At 38.1% G+C, this 11453-nt stretch overlaps 2 protein-coding genes across 4 annotated transcripts; both read right to left on the bottom strand.

Moving 5' to 3' along the window:
* Window positions 1-1151: 1151 nt before the first annotated feature.
* On the bottom strand, window positions 1152-5269 carry LOC103426362 (pentatricopeptide repeat-containing protein At2g16880-like). Of its 3 annotated transcripts, XM_029101187.2 has the most exons (3): window positions 2744-5269; window positions 2388-2476; window positions 1152-2293 (listed from the first exon to the last, which is right to left on the bottom strand). In XM_029101187.2, exon 1 carries the CDS (start codon window positions 5145-5147, stop codon window positions 2829-2831), a length of 2319 nt encoding a protein of 772 aa, XP_028957020.1. In that variant the 5' UTR covers window positions 5148-5269; the 3' UTR covers window positions 1152-2293; window positions 2388-2476; window positions 2744-2828. The 3 variants fall into 3 exon arrangements, with proteins under 3 accessions (XP_028957020.1, XP_008362684.2, XP_070681064.1); XM_008364462.4 differs by lacking the exon at window positions 2388-2476; XM_070824963.1 differs by having other exon boundaries at window positions 2388-5269.
* A 578-nt stretch (window positions 5270-5847) lies between these two features.
* Window positions 5848-10794, bottom strand: LOC103426361 (protein GET4-like). Its single transcript, XM_008364459.4, has 12 exons — window positions 10637-10794; window positions 9958-10037; window positions 9633-9711; window positions 9408-9489; window positions 8971-9121; window positions 8241-8331; window positions 7700-7783; window positions 7516-7562; window positions 6981-7109; window positions 6461-6545; window positions 6263-6349; window positions 5848-6043 (listed from the first exon to the last, which is right to left on the bottom strand). The coding sequence occupies exons 1-12, from the start codon at window positions 10682-10684 to the stop codon at window positions 6026-6028; spliced, it is 981 nt and encodes a 326-aa protein (XP_008362681.2). The 5' UTR covers window positions 10685-10794; the 3' UTR covers window positions 5848-6025.
* Window positions 10795-11453: the final 659 nt, after the last annotated feature.

Raw genomic sequence — 11453 nt, forward strand, 5'->3', positions numbered from 1 at the left:
ATACCGATATATATAATTCTTAGTAAATATGTTAGTAAATCCTGAAAAAAGCATGTAAAGTGCTTCTTGAAAGAAACACATAATTAGTGCTTCTCGTAGAAAGCACTTAAAGTACTTTTGGAATTCAAAAATATTTTCTCTAAAAGCGCTTTCAATCATTTTAAAAGCACATATAAACGAACACTAAAGCTTTTACTTAATGGTTAGGTAGGAATACAACTTTTGACAAATGTAGACATTTTTTCTGTAATATTTTTTAAAGTGATTTTTATACATTTTTCCCCTTGCATACCCGTGTTTATTTATGTTTTAAAGGAAAAACTAATGAAAAAGGCTTGAAAACTTTGAGTTTTAATGATAAGGACAAAATAAAGGGTAAAGTGAATAGTACCAGGATTGACTTTTTAGTGTAAAAATGTGGTTTTTCGTTAAAGTGAACAGTACCGGGTGCTTTTCGTTAAAGTTCCCTTTTTTTAATACAAATGATATTGCTATTCCAAATTATTATGACCAGACTATTTGTGTCACCCCGTTATTCTTAATTTTCTTTTTAATTTCAACTAAATTTGAATAAGTTGATATACATGCTCAATTGCAAAGTTTTATAATTTTAGTCAAGGGCAACCGGTAATAATATATCCATCGGTATTTTCATAATTTGCATATTGATATTTTAAACACTGGAATCAAATGACAAAAATAAAGATTGGGCATGAGATTATGGGCGTGTGAAAATCAAATTTTTTCTTTTTTTGGCCGTTACAAAGAAAATGATTTTCTGCTAAGTGGTAACAATGTATAAAGTTTGACATCAGCCTAGTGTTGGAAGGTCGATAAGAGAAGTGTCTTTATATTCGGGGTTCGTTTTATTTTTTTAAGATAAAAATGGAACAATTGGTGGCAAATCACGGTTATCCACTTTTCTGGCCCCGAAGAAGCTATAGAAATGTCACCTTGCCTGTGACTATAGTCAAGTAGACTCACAAACTCAAAATGTTCTACATTAGGGTTGGGTAAAGCTGAAATTTCTAAACAAAAATTTATAAAGGTATTGATTTTCAGAATCTCGTTTTCTTTTTCGCACTCCTCCCTCGTTTTTATAATGAAAAACTCCATTTCTCCAACACATTAGAGAAATGCAAAACTAGAGGTTATGGGATAATACCAGCATCCTTCATAATCTTTATTGAATTTCTTTCTTTTCTCATCATCCAAACACTTAATTTACACGGCGGGATATTTTCAGGAAGATATAAAAGACAGTTCATCTATAATACAGAGAGAGCAATGGCATATAAATACAATCATGCAGCTTACAGCTCTCTTCCTTTCATCATTGACAACTTTTAAAGCACAAATTGTACCAGAAATTGCAGGGATCCTCGCGAAAGTGAGGTGACACTTTTGTGGAGCGCTCAGTCCTAACGCAATGCATCTGAACTCATATAGTCTAATCCATTTCTAACACGCGTATGCGATGGATAATGTATCTTTCATCCCCTCATTGACCATGGCTTTTCCTTCTTTCTGAAGAGGAATGGGGTTGGAAGTCTGGCTGTCGAGGAGAATTACTCTTTGATGCTGAATCGCTGATAGTATGACACATGCTGTAACCCGCAGACTGCGTTTCCCTTGTTCCGCAAACCTTAGGAATATCGCCACTGTCAAGGTCGTACCCAGTGCACAAGGCTCCCACTTTACGCAGGGTCTGGGAGAGGTGAATGTCGGCTAGCCTTACCCCCATTTTATAGAGAGGCTGCTCCCAAGTCTCGAACCCGAGACCTACCGCTCATGGGCGAAGGCACTTGCCATCGCACCAAGTGCGACCTCTATTGCCACTGTCAAGAATGATAGAAAAAAACTCTATCTTGTCCGAAAGGGCTAAGAAAGATGCAATATGACACCCAGCACTTCTTAAACATTACGATCTGTTCTAAGGGAAACTTTCCCTTGTACTACACTGTAGGCTGATGTGGAACCTTACCACCTTCATTCTTCCCTCTATCATTCTCAAATATAGAACAAATTTGAAAGAAAAATGAACTTGATTCTTTACATCTTGCAGATTATTGCTAACCTCATGAACCCGTTTCTCCTCGCATCAGCCATAAGAAATGCCTTTCAAGAAAGCTAGTCCCACTTTTAGCTGCCGACTCCCAATTTCGGTCTCAGAATGGAGGATAAGATTTCCATGCCCTGCCTTTACTTAAACACCACCAAACCTCAAATTTAATGGCATGGACAAAGAAACGTTGCTCATTTCACGTGAACTGTTTTCTTTTGTTTAAGGAACCTGCGACATTCAACAAATGTCAAACTTAATTTTATCTTAGATCAGCACTCATCAATAAAACCATCAGCAGATTGTAAAACAAATCTTCCTTTACCAATTTGAATTTACTCCAGCTGCATGTCCAAAAAGAATAAAAAGATTAGCAAATAATATTGTTGCCGATGTCCCTTGGCTTCTTCATTACTGCAAAACGTTAAACAGCACTCGGTTCCGAGACAAAAAGTGATGTTCTTTTGTGTTTTCAAAATAGATGGAAAGTGACATTTTGCATAGTTACTAAGAAATTTCATTCTTCTAAGCATCTACAAACTGGATCATACTGTCAATATTTCTATGTTCTTCTAGCTAACCCTTTTGAACTAAGTGAGATTGTATGAGAATTAAACTTGAAACCGGAGTCTATGAGACAATTAGATAAACATGAAAAGATAAGAAAACAAAAGGTTGTACCTGGTCCAGTTGTTGCCCAATTCAAATAGAACGTGTAGGCAAGGCTTGGGCACTCTGACATTGTCAAAAATAGCCTAAGGTGTCACTACAGCTTAACAGCTTTTGATATGCTTTTTCGCCTCTTAATCAGCCCATTCATCAAATTAATGTAAACATCTTTATTTAACGTCATGCCTTTCTGCATTGACTCTTCCAAAATGTGCATTGCATCCTTATATTTACCTTGAAAGCAACACTCAATGATTTTCTCTGAATAGGCTCCTGTGCTTGAATCATATTCAACTGAAGATTCGGCCACTCCATTTTTAACCTTCTCCAATTCTGGGGGCCAATCAGGTAACTTTCCCATATCAATCATTTTCAAAATAAATTCTTCTGCTTCCTTAATCCTACCAGTATCGGTAAGTGCACCCAGAATGGCAGTGTATGTATACTGGTCTGGTGCTAATTTCTTTTCTTCCATTTCCGAAAAAAGAGCAAAAACATCATCAAACCTTCCTTCTTTGCAAAGGCTTGATATCAATGTGTTGTAAGTAACTGCATCAATGTCTTTCCCTTTCGAAATCCATGTGTTAAAAAGCTTAAGAGCTTTTTCTAACATACCCTCTCTACATAGCCCACAAAGAAGAATATTACATGTATAGACATCTGGCTTGAATGATTTCTCAACCATTTTGTTGTGGAACTGAAATGCTTTCTCAACATTCCCCTCACGGCAGTAACCATGAATTATTGTGTTGTATGTAATTCCATCCGGGACTAGACCCCTCTCTAGAAGCTCATTCAACTTGTCAAATGCTTGATCAGTTTTTCCAGACTGGCAGAGGCCTCCAATTATAGTGTTATAGGTGACAATGCTGGGAACAACCTGCTTCTCCTTCATCTCATCCCAAAGCTTGAAACCCTTGTTGGCCTTTTCGTTCTTAAAGCATCCCGTGATCAAGGTTCCATAGCTTACCTCATCAAGAATATAACCCCGCTTAGTTGCAGTACGAAGCAACTCAAATGCCTCGTCCAGCTTCTTCTCACTGCAGAGAGTGTAAAGAAGAGTATTGAGAGTAAAGATGTCCATCTTCAAACCTTTCGTACCCATCTTATTCATCATTTTAAATGCTTCTGCCATTTTTCCTGCCTTGCAATACTCGTTAATCAAAGTATTATAAGTGACACAATCAGGAGCAAACCCATCTTCCTCCATCTTCCTTATAGTATCACTGGCTTCATCCAGCTTCCCTTCTTTACAGAACCACTTTACTATTATATTATAAGTAACTGCATTTGCTTTCACTCCCTTTTCATGCATATCCTCAACCAACTTAAAGGCCTCTGAATCGCTGCTCCACTCAAAATACCCATCAATCAATGTGTTATACGTGACAACATCAGGCATCAACCTCAAATTTTCCATCTCAACCCGAAGCCTCAGAGCCTCCTCAATCCTACCCTCCCTACACAACCCCTTAATCAAGACATTGTACGTCCAAATATCCGGCAACAAACTGTTCTGTGTCATCAACTCAATCACCTGCATTGCCTCCTTCAACCATCCCATCTTACAATACCCACAAACCAAAATGTTAAACGTGTTCCTATTCGGAAACAACCCTCGATTCTTCATGTCCAACAACAAGTCCCGGGCCTCACTCAACTGCCCCTTCTTACACAGCCAGTTCAATATCGTATTATAGCTCACATTATCGGGCATGCATCTGAATTCACTCATCCTACTCAACAACTCTACAGCATCCCTAAACTTATGCTCCAAGCAATACCCACATATCAAAATGTTAAAAGTATTTGTATTCACTTTAACCCCTAACTCAACAGCATGCTTAAACACACCTCTAGACAATGAAATCGATTGCGATGACCGGTACCTTACCAGACCATTAATCAGAGTATTGCAGGTGAGCAAATTGGGCTGAAGCCGAAGCCGCTTCATTTTATCAAACACTTGGGCTGCAAGGTGGGGTTTCCCGGATTCCACATACGCCCCAATGGAAGTGTCCAGAAGGGCCTTCGAGGGCTTCGGCACGGTGGGGTCCGGGTGAAGAATGAGGCGGTGGAGATCGTTCTTGCGATCGGCGGCGATGAATTGGACGAGGAGGGCTTTGGCGTCGGAGAACTTGTGGTGGGTGAAGAGGGAGGGGAGGAGGGCGAGGAGGGTCTGTGGGGATTGGGTTAGGGAGGGCGTGTGATCCTGGACCCACCGGAAGAAGAAGAGGAGGGCGGTGGGTTGAGAGGCTAGGGCTTTGGAGGAGATGATGGAGAGGAGGAGGGGTTGGGTCAGGTGAGGAATGTAGGGTTTTAGGGGTTCTGGGTTTAGGATTTTTGTGGAGGTCAAGAGGTTGGTTAGGGTTTTGAGGAGTTGACGCTGAGTTAGGGCTTGAGTTGGAGCTGCCATGGATTGCGAGTGTGAGTTGCAGTAGGTTGAAGAAGAAGAAGAAAATGCTCGGTGTTTGAAGTTTGGGGAAGCTCGAAACGCTGCGTTTACTTGGATAAAGGGAACGGCAGCGTTTCGATCCTCATCCGTCGGAAAAGGACGAGTAGGGAACAGAAAATTTCTATATTTGGATTTTTATTTAGGAATGAGAATCCTCTCCGTATCCTGTTTGTGAGAATCTCGAAATCTTCCAATCATAATTTGTTTATATATCGTACTGTCAGAAATCATTGTAAATATTTTTATTTAAAATTAAATATAAACAGTACTTGACGAAAACTGACCGCATAATGTACGATGAACAAATGTGATTGATGGATTCCCAAAGAGAATCCGGAGAGGATCCTCATTCTTTATTTAGAGGAAAGAAGACAAAAAGAGATGGAAATCTCCGGCATGTCGAAGCTGGTGGAGCTCAAGGCCGTCACACAGACTCCGGAGAGCTTCGAAGAGTACGGTCAGGTGGTGGAGGCGTTGCCAGACGGCGACAAGTTTGGTCCTCGGGATGCTCAATTAGACCTCCGCATGGAGCTCCAAGATGTCTGGCTTGTTATGTCAGTCGATTTCTGAACTTGTTTCAGAGATGTGTAGCTTAAACAAACGAATTTCAGTACTCAAATTTCAGGATCCGGAATAAATTACGGCCATGAAAGACAAGAAATCATACAATTTGGAATATTCAGATTAAAACACAAAAATTATTCTGTTGATGGTACAAACACAAGATCTGCATCTAACTAGGCGAAAATACAGATACACACACTCCCATCAACCGGCACAAGAACGGTAGCATTGATGGATCCGTCGAGGAAGCGAGAACTTGATGCTCCATCGCGCCACTATTCACCTCCCATCATCTGCATAACAAGGATGTATGTTCCAATAAGAATGCTGCTCGGTTATTTCAAGACTCACTCAGCTTTTTTTCATGGAACAGAGTCTCCGTCGGAGTTGTATCGTTATTATTTTGTGGATTACAGTTTCCGCTCTAGTTTTTCATAACAAATTATGGTTAACCGTTCATAAGAGTTTCAACTCCGTTACAAGCTACAATATTGTGGGCAATGCATAATTACCTTGAACATCTCGCCGAACATCCCCATCCCTTGAAGTGGATTTCTGCGTCGTACTCCATAAAACTTCTCCGCAATTTCATCCAGCAACTAAACCATAAATTCATAGTTAGCATATACCTTTGCACAAAAGTACACCTTAGTGATAGAATCATTTAACACAAATTTGTTAAAGGTTGTCACGCAGAAAAAATCGCATACCTCATGAAATGTTGGTTCTCTGTCTAGGCTTGATTTGTATTTCGCTCTCAACATATTAAAAAGTGGAAGAGCATCTCTCAACAACCTGCGTTGAGAATAACATTCAGAATAATTCAGCAATTTGTAAACCTCATACCATACAGATCAATAATTGAAGTTCTTCTCATTTCATAATCTAATTAAACCTTAATGATCTTCTCGAGACTTTGGCCATCGATATTTTGATGCATGAAGATGAGGGGCATAAATAAATTGCATATTTCCAGTATAATCATTGATATTTTGATTGACCAAGTCACCGAAAATTACACTTTAGGATTTTACTTTTTAATGGCTTGATTCAATATTGATTGCCTCTAAAATGAGCAAAACGGAAGCCAAGCAACAGTACATTTCATTTTCTTTTACCATGCTCCAAAATCCATTTAGACAGACAAGATTTTTATGGATCTTTCTCTAGAGATGGGGTATAAGATTGTTACGGTTCATGAATAAAAAGGGAGAATTGAACGCAACATACGTTTGCAAAAGAAAATTGATGAACTGGATCAAATCGGATATGGGAAAGTCAAGCTGCTTAGACTCCACTTGCTTCTTTATCTCATCCCTGAGAATATTGGCATCTCTCAGATTACCAACTGACAAATACCTACAATAGAAAGACACAAAATCAACTCTATAGGAAAACCGAAAACAGAATTAGCTGGATTAGCCTACTGCTCAATCTCAGAACAAAAGAAAAAGAAAATGTATATAAACATGGCGAGACGGTAGTTGAATGTGTATGTTCAATTGTTCTCATAGTTCCCCCAAAAAAGTTAAAATTTAGAAAGGGAATTCCCACTTTACATTGTAATCAAGTTATTGTTCTCATTTTTACAAAATATTCACTCAGGTTATGGAGTTATTGCGCTCATTGTGAACTTCAGAAATTGAAGCTAATCCAGGATTCAGGTCCGATAATCCAGATTGGGTGTTCAACTATCATCAATGATATCAATGGGAACAAAACATTTGAATTGCCTATACAAGCACATAGCAGAGATGTGGCTTACATTAAAATCGCTCGGGCAATGGCCAAATCATCTTCCTCTGGATAACACTGCATGGTCAAGAAGTGTGAACCTCATAAAAACTTCACATAAAAAAGGTAACTATAATTCCGTTCAAGTCAAAGCATACATTTTTCCGAATTTTTGAAAATTGATTTCAAGTGTTAAGTGGGGGAAAAAGCCTCACCTTGCCCATAAAATTTACTAAAGTCAAAGCAAACTCTTTGGGGTTGTTTCCTCTAACAAAATGATGTGACACTCTAACCATGTCCTGTCAAGCAATCAAACGAGATACTAGTGTTCACTCTACGCTGATAGCAAGAGTCGAAAGTATTCAAGGTATAAACTGGACCTTTTGATTACACGTTTCAAATTCAAGTACATTAGAACAAATGAATACAAGAATAGTTTGAACAGCATGAAGAACCTATGAGAAACAAAATGATTCCAACATTTTCAAGTAGAAAACGACAGTAAATAAATGTGTATAAAGTGATCTGTTGGCCAAAATCAAGTTGGTCCAATATTCCATTTGACCTTACTAGCAATTAATAAGCAGTTATTTGTGAAAGGTGGACAAAAATTGGAACTCCCAAATTCTAGATATGGAGACTATGCTTGAGATGTATGCACTTGCGAGCTAAATACAAAGATTGAATATATATAGATATAGATATAGATATATAAATGTATATATACAAACACATATATATCAAGATGCTACTTACCACCTCAGGAGATTCAAAATATATGTAGTTTGCTAGCATAACGTGTATTTCTGGAGCTCCACTCCTGGGTGCACCAAACTCCTTAGACCACCTGAAAAGAGAGAAACAGCAACGCATTTTCAGTACTCGATGACACTCTGGGATCTGATATAAGTAAAGCACATATTTAATACATATTGCGTGTGCTCGTCAGGTACACACATATTTTGTACAATCATGAATTTAACTAGGATATAAAGAATCAAAATTGATATTTTCCTTAATAGGGATAAGTTGGGGAAAAGAGTTGAATATGAACTGCGGTTGTGGGTATAATTGGTTTTTCAATAGTTAATGAGACCAATTTTGTACTGAATATCTATAAAAATGCTAATAAATGTTGGAAAAAGCGGGGCTCCGGGAAGGGGGAATAGCTTCTGTTAAAAGGCTATAAGTAACGGCATTATCTTCTTTCCCTCAGCATTTATTACAAAATCTTCACTTCCTTGCACTTATCCAACATGGGAAAGTAAACGATTTCTCAAGCCCCTTTTCCCACCAACCAAACACTTAGTTAGAGTTAAATAGCATGGATTAAACAAAAGAAAAAAGCACACGAATATCAAATAGCATTGAATAGTCAAGATAGAGAGGAATCAAATATCTTCACTCCCACATAAAAAAGACCAAAAACATAACCATAAAATCTCTTTCAAAATCGGGAAAAGCAAAATATTGCACATAAACTCACTTAAGAGCAGCCTTTAAGAATGATGAGCAGCCCTCAACACATGTTTTTGCTGCCCCAAGTGTTTCAGACAGTTGTTGCATGTCATCTAAATCCCCTAACTGTTGCGGCACAGGTATCCGAGGAAATGCTTTATAAATTTTCCTGACACGAACTGACAAAAAATTGTCATAATCACGACGAACTAGAAGAATCATAATACTAGAAAAACCGAAACGCCAAAAATGGCCAGGAAAACATGTGAATCATGATTCATCTCCAAAAATTCTATTTATCATAACACTGATATTCTGATACGAACAGTACCTGCTAGAAGAACCATGTGACTAGAACCAACCAAGATAAAGTTCAAAAGCATTTAAAAATTACTACAGAAGATAAGAACAAGCCAACAGTGAATCAATCGAGAAATGAATTCTATACCTAAGATAACAACTGACCTAAGGTTTCATCGTCATAAGGGAATCTTCCCTTGACAAGTGTTTCCACAAACAAAGCAGCTAACTCAGCACCACAAGTAACCTGAAATTGTTTCCGTATATACACAATCAGTAATACAGATTTGATTATGAAATGTCATGTTATATTTTCTGCATGTTTGTATCTTAGTATCTCAACTAAAGGTAAGATAAGTATTGATGAAGCAGAACCATGAAAGTAATAACCTGCCCATGTTTCAGTTGGTTGCATGCACCGGACTGAAGGATATCCACAGCCTCGGAAAACCTCTGAGCAGCTACATATCTGCAATAAAGCAGCCATATTGATCAAGGTGCATGCCTTTAAGAAAAACAAAGGAAGAAAGTGGGTTCCTGGGTTCCCCATGCTGACAGTTACATAAAATGAGGCTTTCTCCAATGCGGAAAAAGCCTAGCTAGATGTGAACCCAGCCAATCAACCGGGCACTCACATCCCGTAAGATTGGCTGGGTTCACATCTAGCTAATAGAAACTATGTAAGTAGAAATTATAAAGAGCATATCACTCGTACCTTGCACTAATAGATTTGTACATTTGTTGAGCTCCATAGAAATTACCTTCATCTACAACTTTCTCTAATTTCTGAATATTCTGCATTTAAAGTAGAAAAACAAAAAGGCAATTGGAACCCTTCCTTCCTAAAACCAACTGTTGCTGATAGAACGAAACTGAAATCTGTTCTGCATTGAAACTAAGCGTCGAACATCAAAGAAACAAAGCATCGAATATCGAAACGATAATTATCGTGTCACCATAATCTCAACAACCAAATTCCGGCTGCAATTGTTATTTGGAATGAAGGAAATCTAAAGCAAAAACCTTTTGTAGAAGAAATTAAATGTTTATACAACAAAGGTCAAAAGCCAAAAGCAGCTTTATGGACTAGAATCTGCAAATACGAAAAACACTGAGCGCATCACATTCCAGATCAAAACCACACAAAACAGTGCCGATCATATCTATCACAATTCTTCAGAAAGTAAAGAAAATTACGTATCAGAATCTCAAATCTGAGAAATTCCATTAATTTCCAGCACAGAAAACAAAACCCGCCACATAAATTTGTTTAATCGAACGTTTTCCAACTGTGGAAGCAAAGATCAAAGCAAAACTTGAGGAAAGATTCAAACTTTTTTCTTGGTTTTCACAAGAAACCGAGAGGGTCAAAAGGACGAGTTCGGGTAGCGTACCTCCTGGGCGGGAGGCAATGCGCCTTTTTTGGGTCTCTCCCGCGACATGATGACAGTCTCAATTTCTGGGAGCGTCGAGTTCAAAGTAAGCAAAGGTTGTACGCTCTCCAACTCAAAGCACGAAACGAATCCGGGTTTGGTACATACGCTAAATTACATTTACACCCGTTAATACTCAATTTATTTTATTTTGGTCAAAATAAAACTCAAATTTTGACAACTAAACTTTCTAAAAATTCAACTTATATCACTTAGGTTATATTGTCACATCCCCGCCCGAGCTCCCACCACATACCGGGCTCAACTTCATCATAGTATGATATTGTCCGCTTTGGGCCCCGACCATGCCCTCACGATTTTGTTTCTGGGAACTCACACGATGGAACCTGAAACCAGTGAGCTCCCAAAAGGCATCGTGCTAGGTATATATGAGAATATACATATAAAGCTTACAAGATCCACTCCCTGGACGATGTGGGATGTTACATACATCGCTACGTGTCGTCCCAGTTTAATAATTAAATGTTATGCATAAAATTTCACAAATGATTGTGCATTTTTTTATTTAAGTGCTATAGGTACAATAAATTCGTTTTGTGTAAGTTGTTATTTTCACATATCTATTTAAGCTATTTATGTGGCACAAATAGAAAACTTACTACGGGTGGGGCATAAACGTAGTGTCATTGAAAAAATATTAAGTGTGGTGCTACATTGTATATATTTATATTATGCTTATTAATCAAACTCATTTTAATACAAACTACGCTAAATTTGTGCAAAAAATCATTTTGAATTCGCGAGTCACACATTTATT

The sequence above is a fragment of the Malus domestica genome, chromosome 01 (assembly GCF_042453785.1).
Source record: "Malus domestica chromosome 01, GDT2T_hap1".
Lineage (NCBI taxonomy): Eukaryota > Viridiplantae > Streptophyta > Magnoliopsida > Rosales > Rosaceae > Malus > Malus domestica.

Coding starts and splice junctions, on each gene's coding strand:
- LOC103426362 (XM_008364462.4), bottom strand. CDS start 5,147: ATGGCAGCTCCAACTCAAGCCCTAACTCAGCGTCAACTCCTCAAAACC.
- LOC103426361 (XM_008364459.4), bottom strand. CDS start 10,684: ATGTCGCGGGAGAGACCCAAAAAAGGCGCATTGCCTCCCGCCCAGGAG. Junction 7,784..8,240: donor ATTTTGAATCTCCTGAGGTG/GTAAGTAGCATC, acceptor ATTGCTTGACAG/GACATGGTTAGAGTGTCACA. Junction 7,110..7,515: donor ATTGCCCGAGCGATTTTAAT/GTAAGCCACATC, acceptor TTTCTATTGTAG/GTATTTGTCAGTTGGTAATC.